At 53.4% G+C, this 19,951-nt stretch overlaps 1 protein-coding gene across 1 annotated transcript in view; it reads right to left on the minus strand.

Moving 5' to 3' along the window:
- The window catches only part of PHACTR3 (phosphatase and actin regulator 3), a gene marked incomplete at both ends in the record, with an annotated part of 144,663 nt that overhangs the window by 13,261 nt on the left and 111,451 nt on the right, over positions 1 to 19,951 (minus strand). Inside the window, one exon of the mRNA XM_080716584.1 lies at positions 13,010 to 13,163. Within this exon, the coding sequence (XP_080572710.1) occupies positions 13,010 to 13,163 (154 nt within the window). The remainder of the gene's footprint in view (positions 1 to 13,009; positions 13,164 to 19,951) is intronic.

The raw sequence follows: 19,951 nt of genomic DNA on the forward strand, positions 1-19,951 counted from the left end.
GAAAAAAAAAAAAAAAAAAAAAGCCACAGAATCCCAGAGCCCAGGCCGAGTGGATGGCAGTTCCTGAACCATCCTTGGCACTGGCTGTTCACCTGCCTCTCCTCTCTGCAGGACCACCACAGCAGCACGGCCACAGGCTTAGCAAGAACATAAGGGCCCGCTGGTCTGCTGGGGCTGGACGCTGCTCTGGGGAAGGGGTGCACACACACACCTGACTCCCGATAGCCCCGGCAGGCCAGCTTGCCCTCAGCGCATCCGACCTCGACTTCATGCCTGCATGGATGCCCCGCTGAGGTTTAACGCGAGGCTCTCCATCATTCAGTGTGCAGAGGGGTAGCTCCTATAAGCCGGGCAGCTGCTCCCAGAGCCCAGCCACAGCAGAAGAGCAGGCGGCCCCACCCACTGGGCGCTGCAGCTATTTTGGGAGATTCCCTGGGAACACCAATCCCGCCCCACAGCCAGCCTTGAGTCACTAAGAAAGCTGGGATTCCCCAGCCCGGGGGTGTCTGCACCACCATCAAACAGAATGTGCGGTGCCAGACACGGGCCGGGGCTGGGCTCTGGGGGCTAGCTTGACACCTGTAGCAGTCTCCCCACCACTGGTGCTCAGGTCAGAGCAGATAGGCTACCAATGCCTGGACCATGAGTCTCAGCCCTGGCTGCTGGGGGCATGCCTGCGAGAGGGGCTAGGAGAGGAATTCTCTGTAGAAGCTTCCCTGGAGATGAGACTCAGTCTTCTCACTCCAGGCTCAGACCCCGGAGTGAGAAGACAGGCTCTCGAGAAGCCGGGGCGGGCATCCAGGCAGGGGAGCGGCTGGCTCTGGGCGCTGAAGGGACAGAGTTGGCTACATGGAGGACCAGCAGCACCCTCGTCCCTACAGGGCCCTGCGGGGAAGGATTCTCGGGCCTGGCTTCCTGGAGGCCGGAGAAGCATGGCCCTAGGCGTCTCCGTCCACACCCTGCTCAATGGCCAGCGCTGTCTCAGAGGCGGCTCCTGCCACCACCAGACACCTGAGCAGCCTCTGCTTCCACCTGCTCCCACGCTCTCCCGACACCCGAGGATTCTTCAGGGCCTCCGGGCTCCGCTAGCACCTGCAGGATCCGGGCCACCAACTTCTCCTGAGGGTGGCTGTGAGGAGCCACGTCCCATAGTCCCTTTCTGTCCAGCCCCAGCAACAAAGTCCCGCCGTCTTCACTTTCTGCTCCGTGTCCTGCCGTGTGGACAGTGCCCAGGGTCAGCCCCTCAATGGCCCTTTGGGGCTCCCGGCCTCACAGGGCCCCACGCTCCTTCACTCAACATGAGCTGCCTCATCCCATGACCCCAGCCCACCCCCACATATCATCTTTAAAGTGGCAGCGAGAGAAATTGAGGGTTTTTTTTTTATTGTTGTTGTTGTTGTTTTTTTGCGGGTTTGGGGATGGAACTCAGAGGCATTTGATCTTTGAGCTACACCCCCTGCCCAATTTTTTATTCTTTATTTAGAAACAGGGTCTCACTGAGTTGCGGAGGGCCTCACTAAGTAGCTGAGGCTGTCTGCGAGCCGCAATCCTCAGGTCTCAGCCTCCCGAGTGCTGGGATTACAAGCGTGCCCACCACGCCCAGCTTGGGAAATTGAGTTTTAATCAGATAGTTAGTGTTTCATTACAGGAGCGCGCAGTTTCGGCCATAGGAGACATGGTGAAGACGCCAACACCTGCACCTACGGACGGTCACTGGGTGACGGGTGCCCACCACGCAGGCCCCGCGGTGCCGAGCGGTCACCTGAGGCCCCAGAGACACTGCGCCAGGTGCCGGCTGTTCCTGAGACCAGGAACAGTTCTTGGTAAAGTCCTGGGCAGCGCGAGGCCTGTTCTTCTATTTCCAAGGCAGTTCCATTCCAGGAAAACTCAGCATGTGTGTGCTCATCCAGTCACTCGGCTAGCAGCCTGGAACTTACACCGGCTTCGGGGCTTCGGCCTGCTCCCGCCGGGCCGGTCCCAGCACCAGAGAGGGCCACGTCCTGCGCACTGCTTAGGAGGCGCCCAGGCTACAGGACACCTGCCCTGCTGGGGTCACCCTCCTAAATACAAGAGAAGTCACTGCCACTGTGCCAATCCGCGGGGCCACCCCTGGTTTCCAAGAGGCCCGGGACAAGGGCCAGCCTGCCAGAGGCTGGGCACGCACACTGGCCCACAGTCTGGCCCTCGCCCCGGGCTCGCTGGTCCTTCTCTGAATCTCCAGGCGGCTGCGGCGACTGGCAAGTGATGCTCTGAGCTGTCCTGTTCTCTCCATCGTGCCCACAGCGGTCTACCCCGGGAGGGGGGCGTGGTCGCCCTCCCAGGCCCAGGTGAAGTCCCCTGGGCTCCAGGTGAGCCCTGTCCCCCTGCTTCAGGACCCAGGCCTCTTTAAGGCTCTCAGCCAGGACAGGCCTTGATGGACGTCCCCGGACTAGGGCTGAGGCTCCTAGAGCGCCTTTGTTCCTGTTCTCCAGAGAGTACCGGCACCTGCTCGCGGGCTTTCCTGCGGCCACCCCGAGAGGCATTCACCCATCCCGCCCTGAACACAGCCCTTCCTCTCTGCTGCCAGGTGCCAACGATGGCGAAATGGTTCCCTATCACCAGAGAAAACGGGCCCCAACAGAGCACTGAGTCGCCCTCCTTTGGAGGACTCCTGGGGTGCTGTGCACGGGGTCTCCTGGAGGCCAGGAGCTGATGGAGGGGTGAGGAGGGGCCCTGGGAGGAAGGCAGGGCAGCCTCTTTGTTTTATTTATTTATTTATTTACTTACTTACTTATTTATTTATTTCGGCACTGAGGTTGGAACCCAGGGGCATTCTACCTCCGAGCTACACCCCCTGCCCTATTTTTTATTCTTTATTTTGAAACAGGGTCTCACTGAGTTGCAAAGGGCCGCACTAAGTAGCTGAGGCTGTCCGCGAACCGTGATCCTCCTGTCTCTGCCTCTGAAATGCTGGGATCAAGCGTGTGCCGCCACGCCCGACTTCGACCAGGCCTCTTTGGCCTTCAGGACCAAACACACCTCCTGGGTGGAGAGGTGCTCTCCCTCGCCCCACAGCCACCTTGGTGTTGATTATTCTAGATGACATGGGGCCATTAAAGGCTGTTTGTAAGAGGGGTGTGATGTGAAAGGCAGGCAGAGAGCAGGAGGTGGCTCACAAGACAGCGGGCTGGGCCCCTGCAGGACAGGGAAGGGAACCTGAGCTGAGCGCAGCAGAGGAGGGTAAGGTCAAGGACAACCAGGGTGGGGGTGCTGGGAGCCCCGCCCACCCTCACTCCCCTCCTCTCCTCCCTCCTCTTGCTGGGTCAGTCTGCTCAGGCTGTAGCAAAACCCATCATAAACCAGGTGGGTTTACAACCACAGATTCTGGGCATGGCGGTGCACACTTGCAATCCCAGCATTCAGGAGGCTGAGGCAGAAAGATCACAGTTCAAGGACAGCCTCAGCTACTTAGTGAGGCTCTTTAAAACTCAGTGAGACCCTGTTTCAAAATCAAGAATAAAAAATAGAGTTGGGGGGTGTAACTTGGAGGCAGAATGTCCCTGGGTTCCACACTCAGGACCAAAAAACCCCACAAAAAACCCCAAAATCAGGTTCCTTTCTGGAGCGTCTAGGGCCTGGGAAGGCCAAGGCAAGGGCCAGCGCGACCTCAGACATGGCACCTTCTCCTGTGTGCTTGCCTGGGGGAGGGCCAGCGGGGCCTCTTTTATAGGACCCTCATCCCATCCCCTTGTGGCCCCCCTCTCCAAACACCATCACCGTGGAGGCTGGCACTGATGTGTGGGTTTGGTACCCACCATCAGCTGACTTTAAGGCCCTTGTCCTGGACACTGTGGGTGGGCCTGGCCCAATAAGGAGAAAGGCCTTAGGATCCGAGCTTCTTCCTGAAGGAGCAGCTCTGCCTGAGGACACAGTGTCGCTGTCCTCGGGATCAGCTGTGCTCAGGACCCTCCCGTGGGCTCAGGACCGGTCCCACTAGACCCACCAGCTCTGTCCCCACCAGCTGAGCCGAACACTTATCAGACACGGGTAGCTTTTGTTCTCAAACTTATGTGTACTAGGTGTACATGTTCCTGTAATTAGGTAATTTAATTAAGCTTTATGAGCATTGATTAAATGACTTAATGCAGATATGAAAAGAAAATGTCATTTTCTATGGAAACCAAGCCTAATGTTCTGGAGTCAATATAGGCAGGTTGCTGAAGCCCTGCTGTGAGTGTGTGTGAGTGTGTGTATGTGTGAGTGTGTGTGTGCATGTGTGTATGTGTGACTGTGCATGCGTGTGTATGTGTGTGTGTGTAGTGAGTGTGTGAGTATGGGTGAGTGTGTGTGTGTATGTGTGTGAGTGTGTGAGAGTGTGTGAGTGTGAGTGTGTAAAGGCATGGTCTAAAGGCTCCCGCTTAGGTTCCTTCTGAGTGCCAGAGTCCTCACTCCTCCAAAAGCTAAGGCTGGGAGTTGTACATCAGTTTTTGACTTGAGCAAGAATGAACTCCGATCATAGCTCCCCCCTCAGAGAATGTGTGATCTCACTTAAAGTGTTTAAACACGAATGAATCATCTTTATGATGCCTCTTTGAAGCATCTTTGGGGAGGCTCAGCCAGGCCTGGGCGCGGAGGGGAAGGCTCTGCCGCTCCTGGGACAGTGGTACAGACCAAAGCGCCTGGCAGGTGACAGGCCCAGCCCCTCGCAGGGCCCAGTGGACAGAAGTCAGCAGGCTCTGCACTGGTGTGTTTATTATTTCCTGTGAGAAGTGTGCTGAGGACGCCAGCAGCCAGACAGATGCTGCCCTGGACTTGATCAATGTTAAGAGCTATCGTTGTGCCATCAATTCTGTGATACCTGCTCCCTGCGCCAGCCCCACCCCTGGCATTTGGTCCCTTTGTGCACCTGAGTAGGCAGGCACACCCCCACCTCCCTGGCTTTAACAAGTAGGGTGGCCTGCCCGGGCTCACACGCGGCCGTCAGAGCCACCCTGCACTTCTCCTCTGGGCTCGGGAGTCCTGTTTCGATACCCAGTGGGCAGTGACGTCTCCTGTTTCCTTACAAAACACACTGCATCGCCTTCTACAGATTCCCGAGTGACCAACAAATAGAAATAGCAGTTGTGTTTCTCTGGACACTCACGAGAAACATGGTCATGCCATGCCAATGAGCCGCAGGGACCCCCGAGCCCTCGGCGGCATGGATGGCCTCAGTCCCCACAGACTGGTTCTCCTCCCTGTACTCTGTGACTTCTCCCTGAAAAGATGAAGTTCCACGGCTACATCCTCTGAGGCTTAGATTGTGCCAATTAAACTTCTCGTGACTTGGAAGCTGTTTCCTGTTGCTTAGCAACTCCTATCCAATAGCAGAACATGACAGAGACAAGCTTTATAGCCACTGCTTTGCCCCATCCCTGGAGGAGCCAGCCTGCCTTGTCCTCTGCAGGGCCATGGAGCATCTGCTCTCCAGGGCTGTCGTCCATGTCACCCTCCCCTGAGACCTACAGAGCATGCTCACGGCCTGCCTCAAGAGTACTTTGCATGGTGCAATAAATCTTTGAAAGTGCCCAAGACAGCCTGGCTTCCCCTTGACCCGGGGGGCTGTGCGATGTTCACAGCAGCCCTTCCCATGGTGATGAAGCTGGAGACAGAGCCAAGCCAGGGAGCCAAGGTGGGGGCCTCTAGGCAGAACCTGGCCTGACCACAGCTCCTAGAAACTTCTAAGAAGAGCAGCCAGAAGCCCCGGAAACACAGCGGGGGCTCTGAAAGTCAAGAGGAATCTGCCTCATCGAATAAGGAAGAAACGCTTGTAAGTAGGTAAACCCAAGCAGTGATGGGGACCAAGGATGCAGCGCTTGCAACAGAGGCAGAGGGGGTCCAGAGGCCGCCGGAGCAGGTGACGGAGACGGAGATGCTCACGCTGGGAAACCATCCTTGTCACTTCTCAGTCTTTGCAGCAAGAGCTGCAAAACATTCCAGCGCCCACGTGATCCCGGCATGACGCTGGGGGGTTTGGGGACCTAGAGAAGGGACCTGTTTTACAACCTTGGGGTCACTATGAGCCGGTGACCCTACCATAATTCCCTACCATGACTGTGTCGCTTCTGCTGAAAATGCCCAACTGCTAGCTTTTACTTTGAGAAACGCCTCGGGTATAATGGGTTCTGTGTTAGTGTGCTCATTTACTCTGTCTGGAAACCCCTTTGGATGCGGTCCCACCGGCGATTTCAAACACTGAGCAGGCTAATGTGCTGTCCTGTGCCGCGGAGGCCGAACTCGGGCCCTGAGCTGACCCTGTGTGCCAGGGCTCAGGCTGGAGAGACACCCTGTGCTCTCCTTGCTGAGGTCTGTGCAACAATGAGGTTCCTTCTGCGCCCACAAGTTGCTCTCAGATGCGGTCCAGCTGAGATTCACAGGCCCAGCTTGGGAGGCGCCACCTTTGACGTGGGACTCAGCCCAGCCTCCCCCCTCGGCCCCGGGAGGGAGATCGTAGCCTCCCCGACCAGGTCCTGTCTTATCCCAACAGCAGCACTTGGCTCCTGACGTCCCCCAAACAAAAAGCCCAAATGATCAGGAAGTTCTACCAGCAGCCGCCCTGCCGGCTCCCAGAACAGAGGCAGGGTACCGAGCTCCGAGCTCCGAGCTCTCCTTGGACTGCGTTTTAGAAGAAAGCGCAGTACCGCCCGGCTTCCGGGAGACAGAGGAGCGGACTGCCCTGGGCACGCAGCAGCCCGGGCTGTTCCCTGTTGGTCAATGAAAAACAGCCATGGCTGGTGCCCTATTGGTGAAAGTGATGTGAAATCAGAGGAGGGGGAGAAGTAACGACCAGAGGAAGGGAGAAGTAATGATCAGAGGAAGGGAGACTAACGACCAAAGGAAACATAGGACCAAATCAGACACCCAAAGGGTCCAGAATGCCCTTGATGCTGGACCCAGTGACGAACTGGTTCAAACCCCCGCATGGTCTCTAAGTTTTCTACACTTCACCGGCAAGCTCACCGCATGGTGGACAGATTGCTGCGAACAGTGCCAAAGGCCAAGAGGTCCCAGGGCCGCGGCCTGCTCTAGCGGTCCTGATCCAGTTAGGCAACCTACTCACGCATCTCTCCCTCTTCCCTATCGCATCCCCTTCCTGCTCACAGAGCACCACAACCACTCCCTCACATTGAGTGGTCCAGTGAGCCCTGCACCCGACACCTGCCCAGGTTCCTCCTCTTTGCAGCCCGCCCAGCAGGGTGGCGCCAGCTCCTGGGTCTGTCTCTTCTTCCCTGGTCCCCCAAATCTATCCCCACTTGCAGCAGTGTGGTGCCTCCTGACCTTCAGAGAGCCCCCTGTGCATCTTAGGAAAGGCCAGGCCCTTATTCAACAAAATACCAGCTTATCGGCCACCACTCAAGGCTGCAGGGACCCACATGCCCGTGGGCACCAGATCCCCAAGGGTCACGGAGATGCAGAAGCCGCATTGCTGGGGCTGGTCCGGGAAGTTCCTTCTGGGAAGGCGCTGTGGAGCTGACCAGGGACGGCTAAGCGTGGCCAGGAGCACCCAGAGGGCGCGTGAAAGGGCGGAGCCTGCAATTGGCCCTTTGCTCACTGTGAGATGCTGGAGCAGGTCCTGTGAGCACTGTGTCCTCCTCTGCAGAGCTGGGCAGAGGGTCCCTGTCCAGCACCACATCAGCGCTGCACCTGCCAGAGGTCAGAATCCCCCAAACAAGCTGCTCCCCCTACCATCCGGGGCTGACCTGACGATTCACCACCACACAGGGCACCATCTCAAAGGCAAAGAACCCAGGAAGGCTTGGAGACATCTCCTGGCCGTCCATCCTGGAATGGCCTTGTCGAAGCCGCCCAGAGCCAGCCGGCATGCTGACTGCAAGCAAAACTCATTCATGATTCCTGTGGACTCAAAATTAATGATGACGACCCTGCCTCCTCTCCCTCCCCTCCTCCTCCTCGTTTCTCTTCCCTGTTCTGTTTCTTTCTCCTAAAATTCTTAGCCGCCAGAAGTGGAATGTTGAGTTAAAATTGGAAATGATTGTCCTGGATCTCCATATTGCCTTGATAAGTTATTTTCGAGCTGCCCACGTGGCGATGAGGAAGGGCAAGCCATGCCACCAGCACCGGACACAGCGACCTAGCGCCTTGTCATGATTTACATATTAATGATATTGATTTTAACATGACAGTTAAAATCACATGACACAGATGTTTTATTGTTGATCAGGGACCAAAGCTTCTGTGTGATTATGCGACGCTGTGTTTGTGGCCGCAGGGCAGCGAATTCCCACCCGTTATGCGTTCAGGAATTCTGCTCCCTCTGCGCAGAACCTGCACCCCAGCCCGGCGCCCACCGATCTGTCGGGATCCCTCAGCTCGCCTCCATCTGTGTCTAATTCACTGCATTTTTATTTCTCTCTCCCCTTTTCTTTTTTTAACATTTCTGGAAATGTAGCTCTTGCAAATAATCTATAAAAAGGAAACCACCTGTCGTGTGTGAAAAAGATCATCGCAGCTTCATTTAAAATGTGAAGATCTTGAGGCGAACTGCAAGTCTATTTCTGGCAAGAGGAGCGACACACATCCAGCCTTCCTGGCTCCTCCGTAGATACTACACCACTATTAAAAACGAACATTTGGATACGGCGGAGCAGAAGGGAATCCTTCTGATGTGATACTCGGTGGCAAGGTCTCGCGTGTACCAAGACGGCCTCCACTGGAAGACGTATTTTCACCTAAATTTTTATAGTTTAAATCTAAAAGTGAACTTGAGCCTGCGCACAGAAAAGTATCCCTGTCATAAAAGTAAGGTGAAGCGTTGAAGAAATTGAGGCGCAGGCCCTACAACGCAAGGCACTCCAAATGAGGCGACCTATTCCACAGGCAGCCATGTACTTCACGCTGAGCTTCCCGGTGGTGAAGGTAAAAAGGGAAACCCAACTAATGGGAACCAAGCTTTCTCCTTGAAGTATCAACAGGCCAGCGATGACACAGGAGGATAGAATACATTGACACTAAAGCTTTGAGAATAGTCTCCCGAGGGGCCCAAGGGAAGGGTGACAGTTAGCTTAAGGTGTCACTTGGGGGAGAGGGACTCTGCCAAAATAGAGATTCCTTGGGGTCAGGGATGGAGCCATGGGTGGGGAGCCAGCTGTGGGTGGGGAAGGAGCTGTGGGGTGGGGATGGTGCTCATGGCGCGGGCACGGAGCCACAGAGAGAGAGGCCGCCCTGGGGTGGGTAAGGAGCCCACAACATCCTCCCCCAGCACCTGTGTTCTCCTGCAGCCCCGGGCAGTGGTGGCTGACTCTGGACTCCACAGAACAAAATGTACAAAGAGGCTGAAGATCCGTTAACTAGAGTGTTAACGTGCTAAGAGCCGAGTCCTGAAGGGTGCAGCAGCCTCTTACAGGCAGCCCAGAGCACAGGGCTCCCCAGCGAGTGCTATCAGGAGGTCTGTGCATCGCTCAGGAGAGGCCCTCCCAGGGCCTCGGTCCCCAGCAAAGCCACACAGCGGGCGGCATCAGAGCGAGGCCCCCACCAGCATGGGCGCAGGGTGCCGGCTGCCTCCTGGCCCCACCTAATCCTCAGCTGGCCGCCGGTGGCCTCCGTGCCCTGGGTAGATGGCAGCAGCCCGGGACGTGCCCCGTGGTGGCCCCAGGCCCCAGCACCTCCTGCTGGGATGTGCATTGCCAAGTCTCTGCTCCATAAGGACCCCAGCTGAGAGAGTGGCCAGCACCGGAGTCTCCCTGCCCACACCTCCGCAAAGCCCTCGCTGTGCCGACCCCTCCCTGGACACGTCCACGCAGGAGCTGCAGATGCTGTCGCAGGGTTGGAGGCAGCTGGCCTCCACTTCTGCCAGCCCTCCCGGACATAGGTGTGAAGTCCTTCGCACCTGAGGCCAAATCTAAGCCAGACCAGCAGAAGAGGGTTTCAAGCGAGACTGAGATGAACAAGGCGGGCCATTGTGAGGACTTGGATGGGGCAAGCAAGACCCACGCCATGCGCTGGGCACCTGACAGCGGCGTGGCCTCCTCGGTGGCCTCCTTGCTGCTGGACGTCCCAGGGGCGGGGGAGGTGGACGGGCTCAAGGTGGTACTGCCTGTGCCTGTGTGTGTGACTCCAGGACACACCTACGGCGTGAGGCCGGGGCCTGGGGCCCGCGACCCTCTGCCCATCGTCCACTTACGCAGCTAAAGGCAAGTTGAGCACCGTGCAGGAAGGGGGAGTACGTGGTCATAGCCCCCCTCCCTGTGAAGGCGACCCTGACCAAGCACGGTGCGCGTCACGGGAGGGGGCTGGGCAGCAGCGACCATTCCCTCCAGAAAGGCCCAAGGGGGCATGTGTGTGGGGTGCGGGGTCACATAAAACATTAAGGTCTGGAAAAAAAATCAACCAACTGAAAAAAAAAAAAAAACAAATGCTCTTCAGTATAGGAGAGATGGCAGTTGCCATGGCAACCAGAGGCTGAGCTCTTCAGCAAGAGATGGTGGAAGAGTCTCAGAAAGGAGGCAAAACCCAGACCAAGGGCTCCTTAGCCCGTGCCCGTCGGGAGCGCACCGGCTGCCAGGGAGCCACGCCTGACCTTGGGGCTGATTCTCAATTGCAGCCTCCTCCTCGGGCTCCTCCTGGCTGTCTGCGTGTCTACACACAGAAGCAAGTACCTAGGGAGTGACATGTTCTCTTCCAAGGTCTAAAATTAGCCACAGGTCCAGTGAGTAATGGAGTAAACACAGCTTCGGGGCCTAGGTTTGCAGTCTCTCTCAAGTAAAGGGCCTCACAGGCACTCCCTGTGCGCCCAGGGCCTGGCAGGCAGCTCCCCTGCGCCCAGGGACAGCGTGGTACACTCTGCAGCATCTCCGAGCCAGTGTGCCCAGTCTTCAAGTTCCCTTGTTTGTTTAAGTCAATCCACTTACTATCAACTTGAAAGAGAATGTGGTTTTCCAGGCATGATAGCGTGCACCTGTAATCCCAGTAACTTGGGAGGCTGAGATGGGAGGATTGCAGGTTTGAGGCAGCCTCAGTGACTCAGGGAGGCCGTCAGTGATTTAGTGAGCTTCTGTTTCCAAGTTAAAAAGAAAATGAAACAAAATAGGAAAGGAGGGAGTGTAGCTTGGGGATAGAATGCTCCTAGGTTCAATCCTCAGTACCACAAAAAAAGAAGGGAGAAAGGAAGGAAGGAAGGAGGAAGGAAGGAAGGGAGGGATAAAGAGAGAGACCAAGAAAGGAAGAATAAAGAAAGAGAGAGACCAAGAAATGAAGGAAAGAAAGAAAGAAAGAAGGAAAGAAAGAAAGAAAGAAAGAAAGAAAGAAAGAAAGAAAGAAAACTTGGTTTGGTGATTAAATGGCACAGTTAAATGCAACTGCAGATAATGTTATGAGAAGACATTGGCTTTTGACCTCCATGGTGGTGAGGACTTTTCAAGAAGAGTACAAATAATATGATCCTGAGACTCTGTCAGGAGTCCGCAAACTTTGCCCCAAGGACCACTGCCTACTTTTGTAAAGAAAGTTTCATTGGCCCTGGGCCTGCCCCTTCATTTGCATATACCTGCAGCGGCTTTAGTGATTGGGTGGCTGAACTGAGGGGGAGTGACAGGCAGTGCAGCCCACAGAGCGGACAGGACAGCCCGTGTGCTCCTGCAGTACCGGGGTTCATCTGCCAACATTAAGCATGAAAACTCCTAGCCAGACATGCCCTGTGCATCTGTAATCCCAGTACTTGGGAGGCTGAGGCAGGAGGATCGCATGTTTGTGGCCAGCTTCAGCAACTTAGTGAGGCTTTCAGCAACTCAGCAAGACCCTATCTTAAAATAAAAAAAATAAATAAAACAGGACTGGTAGTGCCACTCAGAGGTAGAATGCCCCTGGGTTCAATCCTCAGCATCATAAACACACACACACACACACACACACACACACACACACACACACACACACACACACTCTGTTCTGTCCATCAAGGAAAAACAGCCAGGCAGTGCACACTTGTAATCCCAGCACTCGGAAGGCTGAGACAGGAGGATCACTGGTTTGCGGCCAGCCTCAGCTACTTAGTAAGGCCCTCCACAACTTAATGAGACCTTGTTTCAAAATAAAGAATAAAAAATAGGGCTGGGGGTATAGCTCGGAGAGAGGATACGCCTGGGTTCCATCCCCAGTACCACAAAAAGAAAGAAAGAAAGAGAGAAAGAAAGAAAGAAAGAAAGAAAGAAAGAAAGAAAGAAAGAAAAGCTTAAGAAAGGAAAATATGGTTCCTGACTTCTGATGGTTCCACTGACAGTGTCCCATGAGAAAGCGCTGCTCTGCAGCAGAAAACTACATATCAGCCTCTGAGTTTTGATCTTTCCCCAGCTCGCGAGCCCGGAGTTTGCTGTGCCTGCACCCAGCAGCGCCCCGCGGCTGCGGTCCCAGGAGGGACCACCCGGGTTACACGGCGCCAGGTGTGCTGGGCAGGTCGGCAGTCAGCGGCACTAAGTGCTGTTTCACCGGGATGTGATCTCAGTCTAGACCCAGGGGCTTCCACAGGCTCCACCCCTAGGGGAGGAAGACTGCCCCTCAGAAACCTGGACCACATCCACGACAGAGAACTCCTGAACTCACTAAGAAAACTTTAGAAAGTTCATGAAGAGAGGAAGAAATATACCAGAAAAAATGTCCAACACCATTGGGAACCAGAGATGTGGAAACCCAACCTCAAGCCTTGCCTGCCCACCTCGGAGATGCAGGAGGAAGGCCAGGGCAGGCAGCAGCTCCCGAAGGGTCTGGGGGAACACTTGTAACATCATTCAAGGATGATGTGGTATCCAGGTGGGGGGCACCTGTCACAGGACTCCTCTTCAGGAGCAGAGGGACCCACCCTGCCAGTGTGGGATGTGCTGAACACCCCGCACAGCCCAGGATGTCCAAATGCCCACAGCGCCGCAGCCGGGAGCCTGCCTGGGCCCCTTGCGCTCGGACCAGCAGCAGCAGCCGCTGACTTCAGAGCATGCCGACCCGGCCCAGGACAGGACCTGTGCGAGTCCACCCCGCCACTTACTTGGAGAGTTTCATCTCAATCTGCTGCCGAATTTCCTGTCTCTCTTCATCAGTCCTTCTGGGGAAAATGTTCCGGTCTTCCAGCTCCTGCTTGCTGGGCCGGTTCCTCAGCTTCACAGCCAGCAGCTCCTTCTTGCACTTCCTCGGAAGAGTTCCTAAGAGACCCATCAGGGGCGGGAGAAAAGGGGAACAGAGGAGTCAGGTCTTAGGCAGTGCCGGGGGAGCACAGCCTCCCTCCGTACCTGCAGGGGAAGGGATCCGCGCCAGAGGGAAGGAGCTGGAGCCAGGAAGACACGTGCAGCCTGCAGGCCAAGGGGGTCATGGTGCAGGCTGTGGAGTGAAGGCACCGGCTCATTGAGCCCTGAGTCAGGGCTGTGTGCTCCTGGGGCGGGGTCAGACACCCCGGGGCTCCAGGGACAGGAGGGGCTGGCGCCTGTTGTCCCAGGGTAGTGGGCAGCGCCCACTTTCCCCTCAGAAGCATCTACGTTTGAGCCATAAATGATGCAGTAATGCCCGTGGCAGCCATGTCCCCAACCCAGGTGCGTCAGTGTGGTGAGCAGCTTTGGGGTTTCACTGGGCTGTGGCTCTGAATCCAAGGCTCAAGTCAACATGGTCATAGGCACAGAGGAAGGCACCCCATATTTCTTAAAAAATGGTCCCCTAAAGAAAATCAATTTCTACTCTGGGAGATAGAAACACAAAGTAAGAAAATAAATCAAGTTGACAAGATGATTTAAGGAAAATGTGGGGTAAAGTAAGGTACAAATGCCCAACGGAGGCTGGCATTCCTAACGCAGCCTGTTTGTCCTGTGCCTCGGAGAGAGAAGAATCATGGCTCTTTGTTTCAGCAAGGGCTCCCTCTCAAATTATTTTAACAGCTTCATAAATGACTACAGTTCCTTACTTAGAGAATCGCAAAGGGCCTGAAAGAGTCGTCTGTGGTTTTTATGTTTTTTCCATGTCTTGACTGCATGCCACGGGGGAAATTGAAAGCTATGAATACATTCACGAATTCAGGGAGCTTCAAAGGTGATGGGCAGATCCTTCCTGAGTGCCGAGGGTCTCAGCACAGCCACAGGACTGGAATTTTCCAAGAACAGTGATGTGCCTCACCGCAAAACTAAACCAAGTGAGGTTTGATCTTCTTAGTTTTGATAAAGCAAGTCTTGAAGCTGACTCGAATGGTCCAGGACTGTCAACAGGAGCTTGTCATCGGAACTGTTCTCAACTGGAAGTTCCTCTGGCTGGAGGCGGCGGGAGGTGCACGAGTGTCAGGCCACAGGAGTCTGTGCCACAGCCCGCCACTCCCATCCGCTCACTCTGGGACCACGACGAGGGCGCACAGTAGGGCCACAGAAACAAATTCTGGGCTGTCTTCACCAAGGTGTCTGGAGGTCACCAGCTTTCCCCCAAGGGGTGAGGAAGTTGGCAGGTTTTGCTACTTAAGAGTCAAATGAACAAGTTTCCAGAAAGATAGTGTACAATGAGAGCTTTCCAGGAATCTGAGTGACCTTTGTACCCAACTAATTGATTTAAGTGAGGGAGCCTGCACTCTGAGCCTCTGAGCACTGAGCAGGAAGTAAAAGCTGAGAAACAGGGCGGAACTTCCTGTCTCGGGTGCCCCTAGGAAATCAGACCCACTCTCACCAGGGCTCCCAAATGTTTTCAGTTCCTATCCTTTGATCTGGAGATCCCACTTCTAGAAACCAGCTTCCCAAAATTAATAGGATAAATACATTTAAAAAGACATGGAAAGATGCTTATCCTAGCCTTATTAATGAAAGGAAGAAGTTGAACACAACCTGAGCATCCAGTAGAAGGGTACTTGCTGAGTCGGGTTTTGCATTTTTATCTGAATATCGTACACCAATTAAAAAGGTGGCATATGCTTGTCATCCCAGCATTTGGGAGGCAGAGACTGGAGGATTGTGGTTCGCAGACAGCCTCAGCTACTTAGCGAGGCCCTTCGCAACTCAGTGAGACCCGGTTTCAAAAAATATAAAGACTGAAAAATAGGACCAGGGTGTACCTCAAAGGTAGAATGCCCCTGGGTTTCATTTCCATCCCCAGTACTGAAAAAAAAAAAAAGAGGGGTGCATGTTACTGAGTGACCAAAAAAATTACAGTCTACTCCTAAAGAAAGCAAATTATTAAAAAGAAACCATATTATGCATAAAAATATGGTTATATGCATATGTGTCTGAGTTTGTAAATATTGTGTGATTTTTATTATAGCTTGGCAGAGAAACACCAGGGATTGCCCCTTTTACTTATAAATTTTGATTTTCCACATTTTACATTTGGCCATCAAATGTAGTTCCTTATGTAAATAGTTGCTTCAAGAGGAAGAATGCTATTGAGTAGTGTGAAAAGTTATGGAAACTCTCAACCTAGAAAACAGGGATGCGATAGCTTTTATGCAAAAATTACCAGCATCTTTTTTCTAAACTTTGGAACTTAACTGAAGGTTTACTGCAACTCAAGGGAGTCTATTAAAGAAATCCGGGCCGCCTCGTGGGAAGGGCGTCCTGCCGGCTCTGTCCTCAGGGACCAGAGCAGCCAGGGCCCCTCACGCTTCATACTCTGCACGCATCACTGCGTGGGGCCTCAGGACAGCCCCCGGCTGGGGTCCCGTGGCGGCATTGTCCTCACCAGGGAAGCGGAGGCTGCTCGTAGACTCTCAGCCCCATCCGGCCAGGCTCCCAGCTGCCCCTCTGTGGGGAGGTTCCCTTCTCTCTCCTCCCAGGACACTCTGGCAGCCTGGTGACCTCCCGCAAAGTGACCACGTCTCCGTGCCCTTGGCTGCCCCTCCCCCCCCTCCGTGGATCCCGGGAGCCGGCCCTCCAAGCCTTCCCTCTCCGTCCACTCATGTTCTCTGAGCTCTTCTGTCTGTCAGTGGCTCCAGATGTCCACACCCAGAAGGGACTCCGTCTTGACCCCAGGCCTGCGAGTTCACCAGGTCCCAGTGCCACGTCTGGGTCTCTTTCTGGCATCTCAAACTCAGCATATTATGAACTGAGCTCTGCTGCCTCGCCAAAGCAGAGGTGTTAGCGCAGAACCGAGATGTGAACCTGGGGCTGCCCAGTGTCCACACTCTGAACCTGGGCATGCTGGGCCCCGCTTGGCTCAGGAGCACCTGCGCGACGCATCTATCCCACAGGTAGGAGCAATGCAAAGGCAGACAAAGGGGCCACGCTCTGAGCACAGCCAGAGGAGGCGAGGACACAGAAAACAGGCGGCGGCAGCGATCTCGCGCACCCACGTTCCTTCCTAGCTGAGCGGCCGCGCCTACGCATCCCCTTCATCTGTCCGTGTGGGTCTCTTCCTAGCAAAGTCACCCTGTAACCTTGAACCGCTTCTCTCCATGGAGCAAAGCCAGCCTGGGGAGCTCGTCAGCAGGGAGGCCTTGTCTTGCTCACTCTGCCACATATAAACGTAGAAAACATCCATCCAGTACTTAGGAGGCTGAGGCAGGAGGACTGCAGATTCCAGGCCAGCCTGCACAACTTAGCAAGACCCTGTTTCAAAGTAAAAATATAAAAAAGGGCTGGAGGTGCAGCTCCGGGATAGAATGTCCCTGGTTTCAATTCTCAGTACCTCCTCTCCCCCCAGGAAGGAAGGAAGGAAGGAAGGAAGGAAGGAAGGAAGGAAGGGAGGGAGGGAGGGAGGGAGGGAGGGAGGGAAGGAGAGGAGGGAAGGAAGGGATTCCACAGAACTACCGATAAGCGGCCAGCAGTGAGGGGGTGGGTGCCTTTGCCCCAAAGCAAAGGTGGAAACATTTTCTTCTGTTTCCAAACAAGATAGAGAGGCACAATGTGTCTTCTATTTTGAAACAAAAAAGCAAAAGTCAAAATGCGCGGGCAATAGTTTTCAAGATGCTAAAACTCAGCAACAAAGCACAAGGTTGCTTGAGAGACGGCCTCCGGCCAGCCTGCCCAGCGCAGCCTTGGGAGCCGTGGGCCCTGGCCCAGGGCAGGGACCCCAGAAGAGCCGGGATATTTCCTGAGCTGAGAGACAAGAGGACCAAACAGCTGGGATCTGTGGAGATGGAGGACTGGAAAGGAGAGAGATAGCCCAGAGGCTGCCAGAAGGTGCTTGGAGCCTGCAACCTATGGGGAAAGGGTAGTAGGGTGCAGTACCCATTGCTCAGACAGGGAGATAACATGGCCCGTTTCCCTCAGCCAGGCCGGGAATCTCAGGCTTCTCCAGGCAGGTGTAACGCACGGAGGCGTCCCCTTGGTGATGGGAATAATTAGCCCCATATTGAGCTCTGCTCTGGTTCTCTCGAAGAAATCTTACAAGCCAGCCCTGGATGAGCTAGACTGCTTCCAAGTAACTTCACAGCTTCCTAGAATAGAACTCGAGACTATTTATAGGGACCGAGGAGTATCTGACAAGCGAGAATGTAAATTCACAATGTGTGTCGTCCAATCAAAAAGGAGCACGCCTGAAAGGAAGCAAGAATCGCTCCGAACCTCAAGCCCAAGGCAGAAAAGGGTGCCATGGCCGCCAGGGTCTCAGTCGGGGGCAGCGAGCAAAGCTCAACAGCGTCCAGGGAAAGACGGCGTGCTCCGTGCGGGGTCACCGGCACTGATGCCGCATCAGCAGCCGTTACCCAAGAAGACACCGGGGATGCGTGTTTTAAGAACGAGAGGAGAGTCTAACTTGCCAGGAGTGGTGGCGCACGCTTGTAATCCCAGTACGTGGAAGGTTGAGACGGGAGGATCACAGATTCAAGGCCAGCCTCAGCTACTTAGTGGAGCCCTCCACAATTTAGTGAGACCCTGTTTCAAATAAAGAATAAAAAATAGGGCTAGGAGTGTAGCTCAGAGGTAGAATGCCCCTGGGTTCAATCCCCAGCATATAAAAAAAAGCTACAACAACGATTCACTAGAGGAACTGCATATCAGAAATGACACAAGAAATCCTCTAGACAGAAGGAAAACCACACCAAATGTCACGCAAGTCCAGGCAAAGAGGAATCATGAAAATAGTAGCCACAGGTGTAAATACATGATGTGTTTTCTTATTATTTAATTCTAAGAGAGAACTGACTGTATCAACAATAACCAGTATGGCGTTTATATCATGGGTATGATGGATGATGGTAGACAAAGGTCCACTAAGGAGAAAAGTAATTATACTATCACCAGGCATTAGGCTTGCGGTTAGAGGAAGTAGATAGTGTAAAATAGTTGAAGGTCATCAGTAGCGTGCAAACCCATGTTGATAGCAGCAGAATTCATGACAGCCAAATTATGGAACCAGACTAGGTGCCCCTCAACAGATGGCTGGATCACAAACCTGTGCTGTAGACGTGGTGGGATTCCATTCAGCTCTCAAGAGGAAGAAATTATGCCATTTGCAGAAAAGTGGGTGAGACTTGAGAATATTATACTAAGCAAAATCAGCCAGTCATAGCTGGGCATGGTGGCGCACGCTTGTCATCCCAGCATTCGGGAGGCTGAGACAGGAGGATCGTGGTCCGTGGGCAGCCTCCACTACTTGGTGAGGCCCTGTGCAACTCAGTGAGACCCTGTTTCAAGATGAAGACTGAAAAATAGGGCTGGGGGTGTAGCTCGGGGGTAGAATGGCACTGGGTTCCATCTCCAGTAATGCCAATCATAGCCAGTCTTCAAAGAATGAATAGTTGTATGTTTCCCCTCATATATGGCCACTAGATAGCAATTGAAACAAGGGTAACATCAGAGAGAAGAGCAGAGACTCCAGTGAAGGGATGGAGGGGCTCACAGGAGGGAGGAGGAGGGATGGAGATACAGAGAAAGCAATGGTTGAAGGAACGCCATGTACACACAATAAACGACCAATTCTAATCCCAAAGACTTGTAAGGGAAGGGGAGGAAGGGATGGGGCCCCGAGGGAAGTGCTCCAAGAGCTGTGTGCATGTGTATTCCTGCCTCTCTGTACCTCAGTATGACATAAAATTACAAATGACCAATAGAAACATATACAAATAAAATTGCACACTAATAACTCTAAAGCGACCAGCCACTGAAATACCAAAGCAAAGAATTATAGCTAATAATCCAACAGAGGAGATAAAGTGAGATAATAAAATCACGCAGGCCAGAAGAAGGGAGAAAGAGAGGAAGGGAGAACAAAGATCGGATGAAACAAATAAAAAAATAAATAACCAGATAGTAGATTCAAACCCAATAAAACCAATCATACTAGATGTAAATAATCTGAACACTCTAATAAAAGGCAAATCTTTTCAGAATGAACGGAATGCAAAACCAAACTACGTAGTTCCTACCAAACATGCACTTTAAACATAAAGACAGAAAAAAATTAAAAGTTAAAAGATAGCCAGGCATGGTGGCGCACGCTTGTAATCCCAGTACTTGGGAGGCTGAGACAGGAGGATCACAGGTCTTTGGCTAGCCTCAGATACTTAGTGAGGCCCTCCACCACTGAGTGGGAACCTGGTTCAAAATAAAGAATAAAAAATAGGGCTGGAGGTGTAGCTCAGAGTTAGAATACCCCTGGGTTCAGTCCCCAGTACTGCAATAAATAAATAAATAAATAAATAAATAAATAAATAAAGTTAAAAGATATACCATTTCCACACAAGGAAAGCTGAAGAGGGTATATTAATATCATGTAAGGGAGATTTCAGAGCAAAGAGCTTTATTACGTAGAGAAAGAAAGAGCCATAATGATACAGAGATAAGTCTCTTCACCAGGGAAGTACAAGCATCTTCAGTATTCGTGATTCTTCAGACACCATCAGAATACATAAAGGAAAAAACAAGAACTGAGAGAAGAAACAAAAGTTCACAGTTACAGCTGCGGATCTCAAAAGCAGCTCTAAATAATTCCTAAATAATAACCTTTCTAAATAATTCATGGAACAAGTATGCAGAAACACGCGGGGTTCCAGGAGTCTTGAGTAACTCCATACACACTGCCAACCTCATCC

This window comes from Muscardinus avellanarius (assembly GCF_963383645.1).
Source record: "Muscardinus avellanarius genome assembly, chromosome: 19".
NCBI lineage: Eukaryota > Metazoa > Chordata > Mammalia > Rodentia > Gliridae > Muscardinus > Muscardinus avellanarius.